The sequence below is a fragment of the Eublepharis macularius genome, chromosome 6, assembly GCF_028583425.1.
Source record: "Eublepharis macularius isolate TG4126 chromosome 6, MPM_Emac_v1.0, whole genome shotgun sequence".
Taxonomy (NCBI): Eukaryota; Metazoa; Chordata; class Lepidosauria; order Squamata; family Eublepharidae; genus Eublepharis; species Eublepharis macularius.
The window spans coordinates 60,754,622-60,775,075 of record NC_072795.1 but is presented as its reverse complement, the minus strand read 5'-3'; the positions used below and the strand labels follow the sequence as shown (position 1 = coordinate 60,775,075).

General features: G+C 46.4%; 1 protein-coding gene across 2 annotated transcripts in view; it reads right to left on the bottom strand.

The window, feature by feature from the left end:
* The window catches only part of INPP5D (inositol polyphosphate-5-phosphatase D), a 112,295-nt gene that overhangs the window by 85,285 nt on the left and 6,556 nt on the right, over positions 1-20,454 (bottom strand). For both annotated transcript variants that reach the window (XM_054983732.1, XM_054983734.1), the window contains exon 2: positions 7,759-7,822. In XM_054983732.1, the coding sequence (XP_054839707.1) occupies positions 7,759-7,822 (64 nt within the window). The remainder of the gene's footprint in view (positions 1-7,758; positions 7,823-20,454) is intronic.

The window sequence follows — 20,454 nt, the reverse complement described above, 5'->3', positions numbered from 1 at the left end:
GGCCGGCTTGAGGGAACCGTGCAGGGGTGAGGGATGGGCGCCGGAGAAGGAGCAGCAGCAGGAGGAGGAGGGGCAGGGGGAGTTGGGAAGAGAGCCATGCCAGGAGAGACCCTCCCAAACAGCCCCATTTGATCTCTGGGCGCATCGTCGGGCCGCAGCACACTGGGCGCATCGCTCGCAGTGGAGGACTCGGTGGGGGCTATGGTGCCAGAGTACTTGGTGGAGCCCACCAAGCCCCCCCACTCTAATCCTTGGAGTATTGGGTGAGCAACCAACATCCTGTCCTGCCCTCCCACCAGCGTGCAGAGCAAGCGGATGTTCTCCCACCTGGGAGACCTCCTCTGTCCCCGCCACGCACGTCTGCACCCAGACCTGGTGGACATGTTGACTTTCGTGGAGGTCAACCTCAACCTCCTAAGGCATCCCTCCTTGGACCTGGACCTATCAGCCCTCTGAGCTTCCCCAAGTCTACTGAGGCTCTCGGCCAAGGTGCTGCACAGTAGGCTCCAGCACTCCTCGGTTCTTGGGGCTGCCTCCAAGGCTGGCACCTCTGGTCCTCTTCTCCCAGACAAATTCCCCGACAGCCCCTCTGTCTACCTCTACCTCTCTTGATGGCAACTCTACGACCCCTCCCCACAACCTGTCCAGCCCATCCTGTCCTCTAGCTGACAAATCCCCAGACGGTCCCTCTTTCACCTTTGCCGTCTGTGGTTGCAACTACTCCAACCCCTCCCAACATCCTCTCCTCTCCTGCCCACCCCATCCTTTCCACGAAAGCCAGATAGTGGGTGATGTCAGCTGCCGTCACTACCCTGCTCTGCTGCTGCTGCTGATTGTGGTAGGACAACACAGCACAGGGGCCCCTATCTATGGGCTCCTGCTGACCCCTCTGGGTGTGGGGGGGGATGGGTCCCTCCCACCCTTTTTGCGAAGGCAGGAAGGTGGGTGCTGCCTGGTGCTGCTGGTTTTGGCCACAAGGTGCAGCTCAGAAGCAGTTGCTGTCCATTCTGAGTAGGGGGGAATGGGTCCCATCCTTTCCATGAAGCTAGGAAGGTAGGTTATGCTGTCAGCAGCCTGCCTGAACTGCCTTGACAGGTAAACTGTCTCTGATTGGAGCAGATTCTGTGGAACTGCAGTCTTCTGTTGGGAAAACCCTTCTCCTTCCCTCTCTCAACCTCTCCCTCTCTGTATGGTGCCAATACCACCCCACCCCACAACTTGCCCTGCCCATCCCATCCTGTCCACGACAGCAGGAGTGTGGGTGATGTCAGCTGTCTCCACCTATGGGCACGGGGGAATACAAAACTTCGGCCGCTATCTCTGGACTTTCATGGTCCAGCTCTGCGATGCGGCTGTGTGACAAGTAACCCGTTGTGCTCCTCTGCCCGGCAAGGTCCTGCACTTTCCCTCTTTCGACCTCTCCCTCTCTGGAACCCTCCGGCCCCTCCCAACATCTCCTTTCCTGCCCACCCCGTTCTTTCCACGAAGGCAGGGAGGTGGGGATGTCAGCTGCCATCACTTTTGGCCACGAGGGACAGCTCTGCTGCTGCTGCTGCTGACCCCCTGCCTTGCCCTATGTATGGGCTCCTGCTGATGACCCCTCTGGGCGTGGGGTGAATGGGTCCCTCCCTCCCTTTCCGCAAAGGCAGAAAGGTGTGTGCTGCCAGCGACAGCCTCCACTGAGACACAGGAGGGGCGGGAGAGCCTATGCCACAGCAGTCTGCGCAATCCGACACACTGGATGTGGGGGTCCTCCTCGTCCTCCTCTCCCTGTCAAGCTCTCCCTCCCTCTATGAAAACGACCCTCTCTGGAACCACTCCAATCCCCCCCAAAGACCTCTCCTGTCCTGCCCATCCCCATCCCATCCTTTCTGTGAAGGCGGGAAGGTGGGTGAGGTTTGCTGCACCCACTTTTGGCCATGAGGGACAGATCACATACTGTTGCACATAAAATTGTACAATGTGGTGGCCCCTGTCAACGGTAGCGGCTGTCTGCTCTGGGGAGGGGGGAACGGGTACTGCCACGACCAGTCATGTCCTTTCCATGAAGGCAGGAAGGTGGGTGCTGTCCGGGGTCTGGGCCTCAGCCCCCGGACTTGCTGGGAGGGAGGCAACTGGGAGACAGCAGCCCTGCTGCCCCAGCCAGCAACCAGGGTCAGAACCCACCTACACCCGGGGAAAGGGGCAAAGGGCCAGGGCCTCAGTGGGCTAGAGGAGGCAGAGAGGCAGACCCACCCTCCAGGGGGGCAATAGGGGGCTCAGCAGAGCAGAGGGAGAGGGCAAAAGCAGGGGGAATAGGGACCCAGCAGCTGCCCAAACAGAGCTCTTACCTGGCAGAGAGGAGAAGCAGCCACAGCAGCCACGCCCTAGCCTCCACCTCAGCCTGAAGACAGCAACCTGGCTCAGGAGATGCTCAGAACCAAGCCCCTCCAGGTGGAGCTGCTGAAGGCATTCTGTGGGATGAGCTGGGCAGCCAGCCAAGGGGCCACAGCTGGGCCTACCTTCAGTAATCAGCTCAGCCAGAGAGGCCTGGCAGCCAGCCTACATGACGCAGCTGTTGCTGATCCAGGCAGAACAGCCAGCTACCCCAACTGCAGCAGCTTGAGACAGCCCAGGCCAACGCTGGAAGGCCAGGGAGGGATGTGGCCTGGCAGGCAGGACCTGCAAGGAGGGCGGGGCAGTGAGAGAAGGCCCTATAAAGGCTGGCTGGGGGAGAGCTCTGGGGTGGTGGTGTGAGTAAGGAGTGATGGCATGGAGTGGGAGCAGAGCAGTGCAAGAGTGGAGGCTTGGAGGAGAGTTCTGGGAGGAGATGATGGAGGATGCAGGGGGTGAGCATGCCAGGTTGAGCAGGCCAGTGAGTGGACTGAGAGGGAGTCTGGGTGATGTATACCGCCCCTCCTTCCACAGAGCAGGGTCCTGCAGCATCCCTGTCACCCCTCTGACGTCAGGGCCGGCCCAGCTGGTGCCCCGCCCAGGGGCAGCAGCGAGAAGCCCTGACAGGTGCCACCGGCGACAGCCTCCACTGCGACACAGGAGGGGCAGGAGAACCTATGCTGAAGCAGTCTGTGAAATCTGACATGTTGGTTGTTGGGGTCCTCCTCGTCCTCATCAAACTCCCCCTCCCTCAATGAAAACAACCATCTCTGGAACCACTCCAACCCTCCCCAATGACCTCTCCTGTCCTGCCCATCCCTATCCCATCTTTTCCGTGAAGGCAGGAAGGTAGGTGATGGCTGCTTCCACCGCTGACAGGATCAGTGGCTTTCAAAGATGAAGGAGCCCAAATCTTTGGGTGTTCTCCAGTCCTGCTCCGCGAGGTGGCCAGGAAGTGGCAACCCTCTGTCCCTGTCTCCCTGACAAGTTCACCATCCCTCTTTGAACCTTGCCCACTCTTGAACCACTCCAACCCTTCCAAAGGACATCTCCTCTCCCTCCCGTCCTCTCAGCGAAAGCAGGAAGGTGGGTGATGTGAGCTGCTGCCGCTGAGCACATCAGTGGGTTGCTCGGTGGAGGCCTCGCGACTGTCGGGATCTCCCAGCTCCCGGTCCCTCTTTCGACCTCTCCCTCTCTGGAACCAGTTCAACCCTTCCCAACGACCTGTCCTGTCCCTCCCATCCTTTCCGCGAAGACAGGATGGTGGGTGATGTCAGCTGCCGCCACTTTTGGCCACGAGGGACAGCTCTATAAAACTTAAACCACTTTCCTACTTATCAACTGTCATCTGCTCTTCAGCAGACCGATAGCTTCCAGTGTGATAAGGATACATAAGAACCCTACAGTTTGAGCTTCATCTGGTGAGCAGTGAGTCACCGTTGCTGGCATGTTTTCGAATTACGCACAGTGTATCATTTTCCTGTTACACAGAGTCTTGACCTTGGACTTGGAGCAGGAAAAAAGTGACCAGATGCTCAAAATGAACACCAATTTTTTCAAACTCAGGAATTCTGATGTCTGCTGAGGTCAATAGGTGCTGAAGGAGAGCAAAATCAAACCTTCTCCTTGCCAAGAATTCAGAGGACATAAAAACAACATTGGATAAATGAAGTGCTTTTGAAAAATATTAAGCATAAAAAATAGCTTCTTAAAGTATATGAACAGCTCAGTCATAGGCCTACTTTAGATCTTGAGGTGCAAGCAGAGGGATGTATAGAAACTGCTAAAGTGACCTCCTGCCCCAGGCAAGTAGGGCAGAGCCCTGCAACTTTGTCCTGCTTGCGATTTAAATTTTTCCCCCTTTTATCTTCTACCACAACATGATACTAGTAGGACAAAACTGTTCTTATGGACCTTAGGATGTGGCATAACGTGTTTAATTCTTCTCTCCCCTGACAAAGCACAGAGCACCAAAAATGAGGGTTTTTCTTCTTCCAAGACTGGCAGTCACAAATTCATCTGGAAATCAGAACCCAAGAGTAAATCAAGGGCGGCTGCTGACATACTGGAGAGGGCAGATCTTTCTCATAAAGGCTGCATCCATATGTCGTTTGATATTGTGCGGTTGTGTATTATAGTAATAATTTGTAACTGGATTTCCTGTATGGACAAGATCATCCAAGAGGAGAATGTGCCATGAGAGCATAATATCCACAGTTGTGTGGATGCAGCCAGAATCAGAGCTAAGTGGGTGAGGCTTCTGGAAATATAGCACATGAACAGTTAAGTGTCAGATCAGGCTGCAAATTATTTTTCTAAAATAGATTAATAAAGTAGACGACTCAAGAAACATCACCATGACAATACTACTAGTTAGAGAGTTGGATCCAACCAGCTTCCTTTGCAGATGAAAAAGGAAACAGAGGCTCCTTTTGTCCACCAAATAAGGGTATGCTGGGGGTCACGGGACCACCACGTTCAAAAACCATGCAAGGGCAAGAGTTTTATCAAGGTCTGTACGGCCCCGTCCAACTCTGTGATTCTGTGATCAAGGAGGGAAATCGGGCGACTGGAAAAGCTGGCTGGCCTCAAGATAGAGGTGCCTGTAGTCTTCTTATTATCTATGGCTGTCATTTTGCGCAAACAGGGAAGCCCTGTGTCTTTTAAAGCTTTGGTATTCCTAAGCACATGCTGGCAACAAACAGAGGTTTCCGATTGCACATACCAAAGCTGGAAAATATATACCTTGCCCTATTCACACAAAATGGTGACTGCATATATCTAGAGGATTGCATGCAGCATGTTCTTCCAGTATGCAAGGTAGGAAGGAACACCAAAATGTAACCTCTGAACAAGACTGTATCCACCTTGGTGTGTACTGCTGTGGAAATCCTCTACATTTTGTTTACTGTCTCATTGTACCTCATTACCCCAAACTGTTGTTAATCAGTCAGCTGCTGTTAATTTTTTTGGAGACTATCTAACCCTTTCTGCTAGTTTGAGGGGTAACAGGGATTGAACTTTTTAATGAATTCATAACATTGTTAAGCAAATGTAGCACCAGACAACTGTTTTACATCCCTAATGGGTCTTCTGCTCATCAGCAGACTTTGGGTAGGCTGGGTAGTCTTTGTACCAGAAGGATACAATGATAAATTGACAGATTACATCAGCCTTTTAAAAAACACCTGAAGGATCTGCTTGACTGTAGCCCACTGTGCTCATCAGCTGAATCCTGAATCAGCCCTGGCTTCTACAATTCGTGGCTTCCACTGGTCAGATGGATTTACTCAGCACTGTAATTTTGTAGCATTTTCTGCACTTTCCTCTAATTGGATTGCTCCAGGTGCGCATCAAATGGCCATGCATATAACTGCATATAAACTGAAGACAAAATTCTGGGCAGATTCTGACCTTGAGGCATCTGTGGCATCATAGCAGCTTAGTAGGTTGTTGTTTTTATCCTTTTTATGGCAAATTGCCAAAGATTTTTACATTTTAGCAAGTCCACATTCCGGACCCCGATTTGACAAATCATTCATATTCCTACTGTCACTGATATCCTGAAATGGTGTCCAGGGTAGGAGGAGGGTAAAGTAGGAAGAAGGACTGAAAACAGGATATAAATATACTTCTTCCTCTTTAAATTACTGGACTATTCCTTGGATTATTACATTGAGATTGTTAAAATCATATTAATAATCCAAAATCATGAGTATTTTGTGTGACATATAACAAACTTTGCAGGGGCATTTCAAATCTAAAAAAGAAAAGGGGGAGGGGGTTGAAAAAAGCATCATGGGATTATAAAATATTTGGAAATATGCAAATCAGGAAAAGATTCCCTTCATGAAGGCTGATGAAGAAGTATGCATATACTATGTCAAAATTCTTTTAAAGGGATGAATTGTTCTGATAAATTTGGAGGGCGAAGAGCAAAACGATGAAAGGAATTGCCTTTGTCAGAGAAAGAACAAGTCACATTAAGAAGCACTAGGACTTGTTTCACGAAATATTAATTTTACTGCTCCCCCTGAGCCACAAACGGCAACACAATGTGGTATTAGTGGGGAACGTTAATGGGAAAGGCTAAGGTTTTAAGTGGTGCAACAAACCACATAAATTAACTGGTGCAGAATACTGTTACTGTGATTGCTAGGATTTATCAGCCTGAACATATACGTAGGCTATGAAGTGTTCAGTCAGTTCCAGATAGTTACCCACTGAAAAATTCATGTTGGGGATCCCTTGACAGGGTCAGCCCATTAAAATAACTTGCCTTGTTTTGCTGTTTTGAAATTAGGTAAAAAGACACACACAACTTACATAAACTATCAGTAGTTATTATGAAGTTGCCTCTTGAGGTAATTCCTTTCCCCCAACAGAAATACTCTTTCAACACACTCCCCTGCTAGCACTTTTCAGTTATTACAATTCTGGTTTTTAACCTCGCGTAACAGGAGAGTGCACAACTTGCGATCCTCCCTGTATGCACAGTCATCATATTGGGCAACACATATATTTTCCACTCCAGATTACCTGAAGGGTTTATGCATCTGACGAAGAGAACTGTGATTCTTGAAAGCTTATGCTACAGTAAAGTTGGTTAGTCTTAAAGGTGCTACTAGACTCTTTACTATTTTGCTATTATGGACTAACATGGCTAACTCCTCTGAAGAGTTTATGCATACTTATGCTGGAAGATAAGCAGGTTGCCCTGTTCCTACAAAATGGCAACCAATGGTAATGGGGGGACCATTGTAACAACTTCTTCCATTATATGAGGTTGGAGTACCAAAATTGTAATGCCTGAAAAGGTCTTTATTTTTATCTTGTACATGGTATTGTAATTCAGCAGGTCAGTCAACAAGCATGCAAGTCAATAGCTATTCAATTATATCCACAAATTCAATAATTTTAAAAATCAAGTCTGAAACAAATTGGCCACATTTCACATTACCCAGATTTGATTAACCAACAGACTTCAGACTGAGCCTGGTTCCCCAGTAAGCTAAATGGTTGCTTTGCTTTACCACAGGCTGTGATCTCCTAGGAAGGACCCCTCCAGGGGGTACCTGGGGAAAAGCAGCTATGGTACAGCACTTTTATAAGCCTGTGGTATTTCAACAAAGGTCTAAAGATACCACCAACCAACCAAATAAGGGAAAACAAACGGGGCCAGGGGTTGGCTAGACTGCAACGTGGCAAGGGAAACAGATGACTATGCCCCTGGCAAGTGCTGCCCTAAATAGGTTTGCAGAGTGATGGCTTGTGATAGCATTGCCAGGAATCCTGCTAGAATCTGGAGCCCTGTTTCTCAAACAGCCTTGTTGTGTAAGACTTATGTAATTTATAGCTATGGTTCCATACTCAACTGAGGCTTACCTGGATAACTAGCTTATTTTCCTTATTAGGTAGAATCCTGTAGGTATACACACAGTTCCGATACCTGAAATAGATTGGAAGAGAGGATGTTAGGATGGCGAGAAATTCCCACTATACCAGAAACTGTATTTCAAAATAATTTGTATTGAGGCTAACATCTTAACTATATGCTTACAAGAGATATGAACCCACTGCTATTCTTTGTCTTTCCACCTCTCATGCTGGTAACATCTAGTTTTATATTAGGTGTTACTGGCCTTTTCTCTAATGAGAGCTACTTCAGAGTAATGAAAACTATCTTGAGCTAACCCCTCCTCCCAGCAAGTTACCATTTTTTTTGTTCTGTCATAGAAATAGAACATGGACTAGAAAGGAGGACACCAGAAATGAAGCTATCAAATAAGCAGCACAGAGAAAAATCCTATGAAAGAAAAGCTTTATTTAAAAGGCTAGAGTAGATTTTTGCAGCATCTTTTCCTGGGTCTTATAGCGGATGTCAGATCTACTCTGTTGCAACCAGCAAGCTATTGGTAGCTCACAAGCTACCTGCTGAAAACACTGTTTAAAGTGGGGCTTATATGTCATTGTGCTGCATTTTTTCCTGCTCCACAGCTGTCAGTGGATAATGGCAGTGTTACACAGATAGAAAGTCTCCTTAATTGGTTGGGGGAATTAGAATTAAGGAGGCAAGCGAGAGGGGGTAACTAGGAATCTCCACCAATGTTTATGGGGATTATTCCCTTAGAGATGATCAATTGGAAAGGGTTTTTTTTATTAAAAGAGAAATAAAAAGGGCAATAACACAAAAACACATAGCAGACATACAAGGCTAATTAAGAGGAAATTAGTGAGGAAAGGGGGAGAAATCTGTTCAGGGAGGGTGATGATTACCAGTCTTGAAGAACAGAGGTCTGTGGAGGCAGCAAAACTACAAGCATTTCACAGAAAAAAGAGGGAACAGAAGGCCCAAACAAATTTGGAGGTGCGTGGATGGGTCCCAAAACACACATAACACATGGCTGGGAAGCCCAATTATAGGGCAAAATGTTCCGTTGGGCAAGATGACATCTTGCTCCAAAAACAATGGCTTAATGGTTTGTCAGAGATAGAACAATAAGTTGGGAGAGGTTTGATGGTTCCTATCTGGGATAGACTATAGAGGAGAATATTGCTCCATGACCTGGTAAGCACCAGATGGGAAGAACTAAAACGTAAGAAAGCTTGGTTTTAGGATCCTGAGGTAAGAAATGATTTCCTGTAGGAGAGGAATCCCACCTCAGAACCTTGAATGATTTGGCCTGCTCATGTTTTTGAAACGTAAGCTGAATAGCTTTCATTAGGGTAAATGGGTGAGGGGAGGTATAAGAAGGCACTGATGAGTTTAGACAGAGGTTTTCTCAGGCAACCTTGTTATCTCTGCATCTCTCTGGGGTGTGGGGAGGCAGTCAGTCAATCGCCTCTGGCTCATGTTCTGGTAGTTTACCAGGTTCCTGTCCAGCTGGCATTCATCCTGCCTTGGGCCAGGCACTGCCTTGAACTTATGGCATAGGAGGAAGGAGTTTATAATATTCCATCAATAAACTGCCCTCTCAGCTTGAAGAAGGGGTCTGACTGCTGACAACTTTGGCGTGTGACTTCGTTCCACTTACAAGGAGAGGCAGGCAGGATTAAGTTCCCAAGAGAGGAGAGGAGGAGCAGAAGGTAGGACTAGTGACCAGAGTTATCAATTAGAAAAATGGGTTCTTGGACAAAAATGTAAAGGATCAGATTAAAAAAACAAGTTTTTTCCTTTTCTGAACCTAGGCTGCTTTTTCCATGGACCAGAGCAAGAGAGGGAAATAGGGTTCCCTATCTACAATATCAAAGTTAAATATCTTAAAGTAACTGAATAATAAAGAAAACAAAACATTGACAAGGACAATGGTATCACTGTAACATAAAATAAGCAAATAATTGAATAATGAAATAGCAAAGCAAGCAAATGGAACTATTCAAAGCAATCAACTAATGGACCAAATAACACAACCCAGGGCTTTTTTTCAGTGGGAACGTGGTGGAATGGAGTTCTGGCACCGCTTGAAAATGGTCACATGGCCGGTGGCCCCGCCCCCTGATCTCCAGACAGAGGGGAGTTTAGATTGCCCTCTGCGCCGCTGGAGTGGCACAGAGGCAATCTAAACTCCCCTCTGTCTGGAGATCAGGGGACGGGGCCACCAGCCATGTGACCATTTTAGCCGAGGGCGATTTAAACTTTAAAAAACTCCCCCCTTGTTCCAGCTGACCCAAAGTGATGTCATTGTGCAGTCCTGAGTTCCACCACTGAGTTCTACCACCTCTTTTCCCAGAAAAAAAGCCCTGACACAACCCAATATCATGGCAATAAAGCAAGGCAAATGAATAAAACCAATCAATACACAAATAACTATATACATAAAAGATAGTGCTGAGAGGAGGATTCAGCTGTCACCGCCCCCCCCCCCCTTGAGTCCAAAAGTAATCAGCAGCACAAGCAGTTTGTGCTGGGGCAAGCATTTTGGAGTTACTTCCCCCCCCCGACTCCAAAATAAACAGCAGCACAAACAGTTTGGGCCGTAATCTTGAAGTCCCCCCCCCAGTGTGCAGTGGCATGCTTGAATCTTGTGGTCCCTCCCCCCACAGAATCCAAGACAGCTTCTGGAGAGCCGAGGAGAGGTGCCAGCATCTGGCTGCAGATGACTGGGTGCTAGCAAGCAGAGGCTCTCAGAAACAGGAACAATGGCTTTTGAACAGAGAATGAGTAGGGTTTGCAGGCTGGCGGATCCAGGCTTGGGTGCTGCAGTTTTAAACAGAGCTGAAAGGGTTAATTATGAGGCATTCACAGCTGGGGGCTCATACCAATGCAAAGCATTCTGGCTATGCAAATCAGGTGATATGCCCAAAAACATGAAGGAAAAGAGCAAAAAGACTGAAAAGGAAAAGTTTTTCAAAAATAACAAACATGGGCTGTGATATGCCATGTGGAAAACTGTCCAAAAAGTGGGTTGCTGACACGGAGCACAATGATTGCTTCGGTAAAAGTAGAAGACCTTTGGAAAAAGTTGTGTTCTTTCACTGGTGAAGGGCCAGACCTTCAGAACCAAGTGTGGCAGTATGGCTAGCCCCCTAGTAAGAACTCTGGATCTGTACAGATATGGAATTCTTCCCTGGAGACTCCTTTGGAGACAAAAGCTGAGGCTGAATCCACACGGCTCAAGTTTGCTGCTATTTTCCTGCCATTTATGCGCTTCTCAGAGGGCTGTTCACATACTCTTACCTCAATCCTGACATTCTATCATATCTGTTGCGCTGCACCTCAGATGAGGTTGTCACGCTTTCAAACGCTTCTCTTGTGCAGTTCTCACTATGGATGTGAACAAAGAGAAGAAGTTCCCAAAGAGACTGCCCCCTCTTAACCATCCCCACTTCCTTGTTTCTTGCCTTTCCGGAAAACCATCCCTCTTTGCCAAGCAATTCTTATGGTCCCAACTCTGTCCAAGGCATGCCCGCACCCCCGTCCTGTTTATTTTTTTAAAAAAGCAGGGCATTCCTAGCACTATTGTGCAATCCCGTTCATGAAGATCACCCACAAGTGATTTGGGAAGTGGTGTTGTAAAAAGTCCGTGGAGGCATCAAGGGATGGGGGGCGGGGTGGCCATTTTTTTTACAGTAAATAATGTTTCAATGCTGAAGGAGAGCCTAAGTAATTTCTGATAAGCAGACTGTGCCTGCAAAGGTTGACTCTTTCCGTATTTTAAAATATATATATATATATATTAAAATTATTGGTATAGCGAAAAATTGCTGTCCTATAATTGCTGTCCTATAATTATACGTGGTAACATTAACCAATTGCAGGCATCAATGGGGGTGTGGCCCCGCCATTGCAATTGAGCAGAAAATCGATATAGTGAAAATCTAGCGTTAATTTTTTTTTAAAAGGCTACGTCATATCGTCATCGGTGATGGCGGATCTAAACCCGCCCCGTATCACGCGATTCTCCCAGGATGTGAACCGAGTATAGCACAACACTGGCACAGTAAAAGAGGGGATGTGAACACAGACATTGCGGGATAGAATCCAGTGAAATTATTGCGTATGAAAAGCGGAAGGTAGGGAAGTGTAGATTCAGCCTGGTGGATCTCAAGCCTAGCCTCCTGTTCCACTTGATTCTGGAGCGCTAGTCTCTACATCGGAGGGGCTCCTCTATGGTGTCCAAGGGGCATTGTCCTCCCCCAAAATAAAGTTAAAGAAAGGGGGGAGGGAAGAAAAACAAAACTGGAAGCAGCAAAGGCAGACAGCCTAGACTGACCCAAACTTGCTGCATCATTCCAGATCACTCAGGGTCTCCAACCTGGTGATCTAGCATCTCACCCAGCAGGTGAGGATAAGCAACAATAAAGTGGAAAAAAACCTGAAAAGTAATCATAGTTAGGATACACAAAACAACAACAGACAACTCCTGATCTTCTGAAACAACCTGCTTCAGAAGGGAGTATTCAGTTTCTTCCTCTGGATCTATTCCTCCCCCCTTGTTTCAGAAGGCAGAAGGGCTGCACAAAGGAATGACCCTTGGCTTAATGGGCCATGAATGTTTCAACACAAACCATAGTGAAAATGATGTAATATAAGAAGGAAAGGGGGGGATTCATTAGAAGGGGAGGTTGCCCACTGTGGGGCAACTTTAAGGTTCCTCATTAGATAACATAAAATAGACAAAAACACACAAACATGTTCGTGAATGATATCATATGGCCTCCATTTGCTGGAAAAAGAAGGAAAAAAGTGTAGCAGAGTGTACCAATCCTTATAAGGCCATGAAAGTCTTGGTCAAGTTGATTGTGGGAAGGATCTTCAATAACCAACTTAAAAATCACCACTATCCCTGTAAGGTGGTAAATGGAGAGAGAAAAAAGGGGGAAAGTAATAACGTTTCTCCATCAGCCCTGTGAGGTATACCATTGGTAAATGGGGAAAAATATAGACGGTATAAATTCTATGTCTCTCCACCCTCTGAAAAACAAAACTGAGCAGAGGGAGAACAAGTGGAGGAGCAATTATGCAAGACAGCAGAGTGCCCTGAAAAGTGGAGGCAGGACTATCCCACATATAATAACAACAACAACAACATTTGATTTATATACCGTCCTTCAGGACAACTTAATGCCCACTCAGAGTGGTTTACAAAGTTACTATTATCCCCACAACAATCAACCTCTGAGGTGAGTGGAGCTGAGAGAGCTCTGAGAGAGCTGTGACTGACCCAAGGTCATCCAGCTGGCTTCGAGCGGAGGAATGGAAGAGAACCCAGTTCTCCAGATTAGAGTCCTGCCACAGTCTTAACCACTACACCAAACTGGCGCTAGACAGAAAAAATAAAACAGACAACAACTTTACAAATACAGGGAAGGAAGTTGGAAGAACTCTAATCCAAGTCACTTCAGGGGGGCTTTTCCACCCCAGGGTTGGGCCCAATGGGAACACTTCTGCCAGGGTTGCCCATGTTTCCTACCACCTTTCCTATTTGGGCTTATCTCAGCCTGGGAGAGAACAAAACAAAGAGGTGGGTGTAGGTCAGAATTCTGGTCTGACCAGTTTTTCCACTTCAATGGGGGGGCGGGTGGAGTAAGTCTGAATGGGAAGAGTCTCTGTTACAAACTGAGAGTTTGTTGGAGATTTGTCAGCCAGCGCTATTTCATTTATAACTGCACCTAGTGCTGGAAGATCTACTTTATCATTTAGTTTCAGGCTAGACAAACTTTCTGTACTTCTCTTGATCAGGACAAGCACTATTAAACCAATCTTTTCCTCAAAGTTGCTGGTATGGGAAGGCTGAGACAGAGCTAGCTGTTGTGTAGTTAAAATCACTGGATTTTTGATCCAGTCCAAGTCCTTTGGGGAAACTACATTTTTACTCTTCTTTGTCAGGCTTGTAATATTGTTGCAAGGGGGTATAGTCACAGTTGTCTGTGTGTAAATTGGCTGGACATGGGTCCTGACGCTTTATTGAAGGGTCTACTGAGGCCAAATAAATTGCTTGCTTCCAGACTGCCCATGCTCGAAGGCTGGGGTTGAATCCGGATTCTGTGATAAGGGAGCTGAGGTAGGAACTGTGGATGGCAAAGCCAAGTCACTCACTGTACTGCCTTTAACACTGTTTGGTTCTGTTTCCTTTGCTGATGGGACTTCTAAAGTTTTTATTCTATCTTCAGTGATTTTCTGGAAGCCTATTACATTTTGCGCTAGTGTTTTTTAAACTAGTGCTTTCAGTTCTGTCTTTCTCCAGCTGGGTCTGTAACAGAGTAAGCTTGCTCTGGCGTTGGTCTCTTATCTTTTCTGTAAGCTTCTGATTTTTCTTGTAGCACCTCATTTTCCTTATGCAGGTGTTTTATTTCTAAATTCTGGTCCCTATTTAGGGTTGTAAGTTCTGCTATCTTACCTTGTCAATCAGCCAGTTTTCCTTAAAGGACATCTAAGTTTTGTTGGGCTTTGGGTGATAATCACACCTTGAGTCTTTTCCTTTTCTCTTTTAGAGGCTGAGCTAATTTTCCCAGAGATCTAAGGCTAGCTACAACCTTTGGTTTTTTCCTGAGGGCAATTTTAATTCTGTGTGAATGCAAGGCCCCTCCTGGAGGTTGGTAACCCTATCTGGTGGGGGACCATTAAAGTAGGCATTACCAGGAAGAGAAGAAGTGTCTCTTTTACTCTCTTCCTAGTGATATCTGATTGTACTTGTTTGGTGGTTTGATGTCTCTTATAACATTCATAGCCGCTTTCCCATGCAGCCACAATCAGTAAGATGGCTGCTGATTTCTTACTAGGATTGCCATATGCCTGCTGCGGGGTGGGGAAAAATGAGAGGAATGAGAGGGCAGACATCAGCATCCTGATGTGCTGATGTCACTTCTGGCACAACTGGAAGTTACATCAGTATGTTGCTGGTGACACTCTAGCAATTAGTCAAACTCTATGGTTAAACCATAGAGTTTTGGCTAATGCCAGCAATGCACTGATGTCATTATGTCACTGGTCAGGTCTTATTTTGGGAGGAAAGTCTCCTGTTCATTATTAATCTTATGCTGGCAACACTACTTCTTACAAGTATAGACTGATTTACACTTGCATTTCTCCATGCAACTGTATATACCATTATGTAGAGGAATTTGACAGTGTGAATTGGAATACCAGAGAATTAAGGAGGCGAGTTTCCAGAACAGATGGTATGGCTTCCTTTGGCTGGCTTGGGCCATGGCACTTGTCTTTTTTTAGAAACTACTAACTGCTGCCAACTTGACTTTATGTTGTTGCTTCAGCTGCTGTGACAAACTCTGGGCAAGGAATAAAAGTAAAATGAGAAATAAAAAATTCTGCACAGCTAGACTCTGTATCCTGGATTTTTGTCTTACGCTATCAAAAAGATATTTCTGGTTCAGATAATGTGAGGATTACTAATGCTTTTATTTTCTAGGGCGCTTATGACTTCTGCGTGTTTTCTGTAATGAATTTTTTCTTGTTTAAAGAGTTGTATGGGTTGGAATTATACAATGAATCATATTGCTTTATGTGCAAAGTGCAATATATGCTAGGGAGTTGCATAATGCATAGGCTTCTGAAGAACAAATAAGCATCTTTGTAACATCTTTGTATTTTATTTGTTGTAATTTATCTGTGATTGTAACCTGCCCTGAGCCTGCTTGCGCGGAGGGTGGGCTAGAAATCCAATCAATCAATCAATCAATCCACTCGTACTGATACACATTGCTAAGTCTCCCTGATTTGGTTTATGGTAATGTTATCATTCTAAAGTTGCAGTTGGCATTGCAATTGCTTTTTTCGTAGTAAGTTTCCCCATATATTCCAGTTTTCTTTAGGGCCTAGTTCTAGGGTTGCCATTTTCTGGTAGGGAACTTCCTGGAGATTTGGAGGCAGATCCTGGGGAAGACAAATTTGGTGGAAGAGAGGGAGCTCAGCATGGATGTTATTCCATAAAGACTGCTTTCCAAGGCTGCCATTTCCTCCAGGAAAACTGATCTCTGCAGTCTGGGGTAAGTGGACCTGGCAACCCTAGAAACTACAAAGGTCAGTTCCCTGGGAGAAAATGGCTGCTTTGGATGATTAACTCCATGGCATTATACACCACTGAGGTCCCTCCACTCTCCCAACCCCACCCTCCCCAAACTCCCAATCCCTACCCTCAAGAAAACCCCAGGATATGCAGGCAGACATGTGGAATCAGCAATGGGACAAGCAGTCCACTCCCCCAGCACCAGTTTTTGCTATTGAAAGTGGTGCAGGACTAGGGTTGCCAGTCCCCAGCTGAGGATGGGGGATTCTCCAGTCCCACCCTTCACCCCTGTCCCCCCCTTACCTGGCTGGTGAGGGAAAAGGTGGGGAAATGCGCCTCCCAGTATGCCACAATGGGCCAAACTGGGCCCATTTGGGGCCTACGTAGGCCTGCTGCTAAGTGCACAAGCATTCCTGGGCTTGTTACAACACCCCAACAGTGCTCCTATGCTCTGCAATGGACCAATTTCTACCAAAACGAGCCCGATTCTGCTCCAAACTGTCAACACTGGCTTGCTGCAAAGCATGAGAGTGCTCCCAGGGGCAGCATGTGGCCTGCACAATGACGTCACTTCCTGGAAGTGGCATCATCACATAGCCCGGGAGTGCACGCACGCAAAGTGCACGCAAGGACATCTCAAAAGTGAGTGCTAGATCTCCTACCTCCTGCCCAGAGGGTAAAGGGATCTGACTACCCTATGCAGGATGTAAGGAAGAGAAGGCTGAATTCCTTCCAGCCTCTGTGCTATACTCTGAAGCCAATTTGCCCCTTCCCTCAATTCTTGGTGAGTCCTAGACAGACATGAAACAAGAGTCGGACCCAACTTGTCTTTCATGGCTCAGTAAGACCCCAAGCCTCAGCAGCTGTATATATGAAAAGTAGGCTGTCCACTTAAGGTGCCTTAAGAGGCCAAATAACATGTTAACAATTTTTAACACACAGAATTTGAGGTCCCCCAACTCAATTTTCTTTTATTCATTTCCTATAAATATATACAACCCATTTTTCTATCCAATGGGGTCTCATTGTGGTTTACAACATCATTCTCCCCCCTCCACTTGTATTCTTACAACAATCTTGTTAGGTAGGTTAGGAGAAGAGATCATTACTGGCCCAAGGTCACCCAGTAAGTTTCCATTGCAGAGTGGGGATTCGAATGTCAGGTGCAGGGGAACATGCTTCCCAAGCGCATGGTCTCCTGAGCTGAATGGGGACCATGGTGCCAGGGGAGAAGAGGCTTCAGCCTTCCACTATGCCTTTTTCCTGAGCTCAGATGTCTCCAGTGGGCACTATTTGCCTCACTGGAGGACCAAACCTTACTGACAGAAAATTGGGCGAATTGTTTCTGGTACAAGACCTGCTGATTGAAAACAGTGCCTGTCCTTCTCTCAAAGTATATTCTCAGCTTGAACTCTCTAAAGCCAACAGCTAGTTTTCAGAATATTAACAAGCATTGTTAGTTTTCCTGTTATAACAACAATAACAACAAATATGCCATGTTTCCATCAATTAATAAGCAAATACACATTCTTACTGTTGGGTTAAATAAAGCACTGTAGATAGATTCCACTGTAACTGCAATGTTCTGTGGTTAGGTTTTGCTTTACTCAATCTATCTATCTACGCAGCTTTTTTTTTTGTATCACTTCTTCCTGCTGACATGCAAAAGTGAACACAATGTTTTCTGCTAACAAGAGCAAATAATTCCAGAGGGGTATCTGTGTTAAGTATTTTAACAAATTTTTACTCCAGAATAAGATTTGATGGAGAGAGACAGAGATGCAGACAGAGACAAACTTGATATTTCTGTTTGAAATGAAGGTTGTTCCCTCAGGCTCCATGTATCTCCACTTCAGCCACCATAGGCCATTTCCATGTAGCTGTCTAGCTAGATCTGTCCTTAATAACAACTGTGCTCCACTTTTCTTTTGAAGATCAAGCTATTCACAGAACCTCCATGATTAATGGAAACAATTCATATGGATCTCTGAAGCAAGAGACCCAAATTGAACTAGCAAGAACTGCTCGGTGGCAAGTGGGGAAAAGGCTTTTTAAAAGAACTGAGGTTCGTGGCTTTAAGGCCTTTATTAACGAATCCCAACAATATTTCTTCAGATACAGGAGTTGTGAACTCAAATACTCAGAAGAAAAAACAAGTTAATATTGCATTATTCTCATAAGAAATACTGCAACTTATTACCAGTAAGCTTTAAGGCCATGGCCATTTTGCCTCAGACTACATTAATTCAAATGTGGCACAAGGCTTGATTGGTGGAGGTAAATAGAGAGTCCACCAGTCAAGAGGGCAGCAGGGGGCTACTTACCTTGTTGCGCCCTCCCCTCAACAGGCAGGAAGATGCCCTGTCTTGTTTTCAGGAGCAGCGGTTTTGGGAGTTGGCGCCAGAGACAGACTCTAATACCCAAGACGAGCCTCTGGTACCTTGCAGGGCAGAAGCCTAGCAACCAGTTTTGGCATCACTAGCTCCAAGCTCTAGGGCAACTTATTTCAGACTTGTGCAGAAGTTTGAGTGGAGGCTTATAAGAGGGAGGGAGGTTTGGGGCAGATTTGGCCTTTGCTATAGGGTTACCAGTCCCCCAGTGGAAGCAGGGGATCTCCCACTCCCAGCCTCTGCCTCACCTCCACCACTCAGCTGGCAGTGCGGGTGGGGAAGCGCAAGGAATGAACCCAGGAGCATTTCCTTGTTGCACTGGGAATGACATCATTCCTGGTGTGACAAGGAAGGGAAGGCCTCTGACAGGGCTGATTTGATGAAAATCAAGTAAGTCCCCCCCGCGATACCCCCGTCCCCTGGATTGGGCTCCAGGGGACCTGGCAACCCTACTTTGCCCGTTGGGCACATCCGGCAGTTTTTGGTTCATTTAAAGCAGCGTGGCTTGGGGGTGAGAACTCTGAAATCTTATCTAGCAGCTTTGGCCTTTAAGGCTAAGGCTGATGGATTAGGGGATTCTACAGGGGATTTCAGGGTGGTTAGGATGCTAGAGGGTTGGGCTAGGGAGACCCTGGTGGCTCAGGACAGGAGACGACTATTTACTCCTGATTTCTTGATGCTGTTACAGCTAGGGTATGGGTCTCACTGTGTTAATTAATATGAGAAACTGCTTTTTAAAGCAACAGCCCTGCTGGCTTTCTGTGCTGCTCTATGAGTGAGTGAGCTGTTGTATTGATCTTGGTGGGACATGTCACAAAGCACACTCCAGGAGTCTGACACTGTGATGAGGCTGGCGAAGGTGGGCTGGTAATCGGAGGTCCACAACTGATCAGAAGGGCAAGGAGACCTGAGTGATCCTAAGAGCTGGGGAGGTATTTGGAGGTGCAGGGCAACACACCTGGATATCTCTTTCAGCACACCAGTGGGGAGGCACTAACATAGTATCAATTCTGAGCCATTGCTTTAAGGATCTTGGTGGAAGAGGGGTTGCCTGCCTGAGAGTTTGGGACTCACTCCTTCTGGATCAGAGCTGTCTCAATAGTGGTAGGCTTGGGCCCAATGTCCTGGCTATCCATTTAGTTGAGAATGATTTGGTGCAGACAAAAAGGGCCTGCACTTGTAATTAGGGCACAGAGGGATCTGGAGAAGATTAGAGCGTTATGCCCTGGACTGCTGCTGGTTTGGATGGAATTCCTTCAGAAGAGAAATTGGAAGGGTGCCTGCAAACCAGCTGGGATCAAGAAGGCCAGAAGGAATGCAGACATGGCCATTAAAAAGGCTGTTCTGGCAAATGGAGGGGCCATTATTCCTCATGCTTCAATCAAACATGATAGGCTGCGCATGTATAGAAGTGATGGAGGAAGGGTGTGACCTCTATTTGGCTGATCTTCATCATGGCCTGCATGACATAATTGTCAGCAGGTGGAGCAAGGGATGCTAAACTAGGCTAAACCCCTTTTTCTGCCCTCAAACAGCCCTGGAGAGTCCCACTCATGCATGACTGGGAATTAAGTTCTGAGCATGTCTGACTGAAGTCCCTACAGTGGCCATGTAGGGGACATATTGACTTAGAAATGTATGAATCAACACTTCAACATAAGGTTGCCAGCTTCCAGGTGGGGCCTGGAGATCTTCCAGAAATACAGCAGATTTCCAGATTACAGGGATAGGTTCCCCTGGAGAAAATGACTGCTTTGGAGAGAGGACTCTGTGGCATTATGCTCCACTGAGGTTCCTCCTCTCCCTCAACCCTGCTCTCCCTAGCCTCCACCTCCAAATCTCCAAGAATTTCACAGTTGGCAACCCTGCTTCAAAGTTGGCCACAGAGACAGAGTACACCCCATACTTAAAGTAACATGTTGAGTGAAATTCTAAAAGAGACTTCTCTTACTTTTCAAAGATGTATTAATGCTTTTTTAAAAGCTAATAAATGTTATGGTACCTTTGTATTTACAAAATAGCTATTTTCCCTGAGGAACTGCTGTGCAATGAAATAGTCTGTTAAACAAAGAAGCAAGATGCCATCTAAAACATGATCTCTTTTCATATTTTAAGTATGAATAATAAAGCGCTTAAGACAGAGAATCGATGCTGAAAATAACACCCAGCAGAAAGAGCTTGCTGTTCAAGCAGAAATAATTTGAATAATTTCCATCCTAATATCC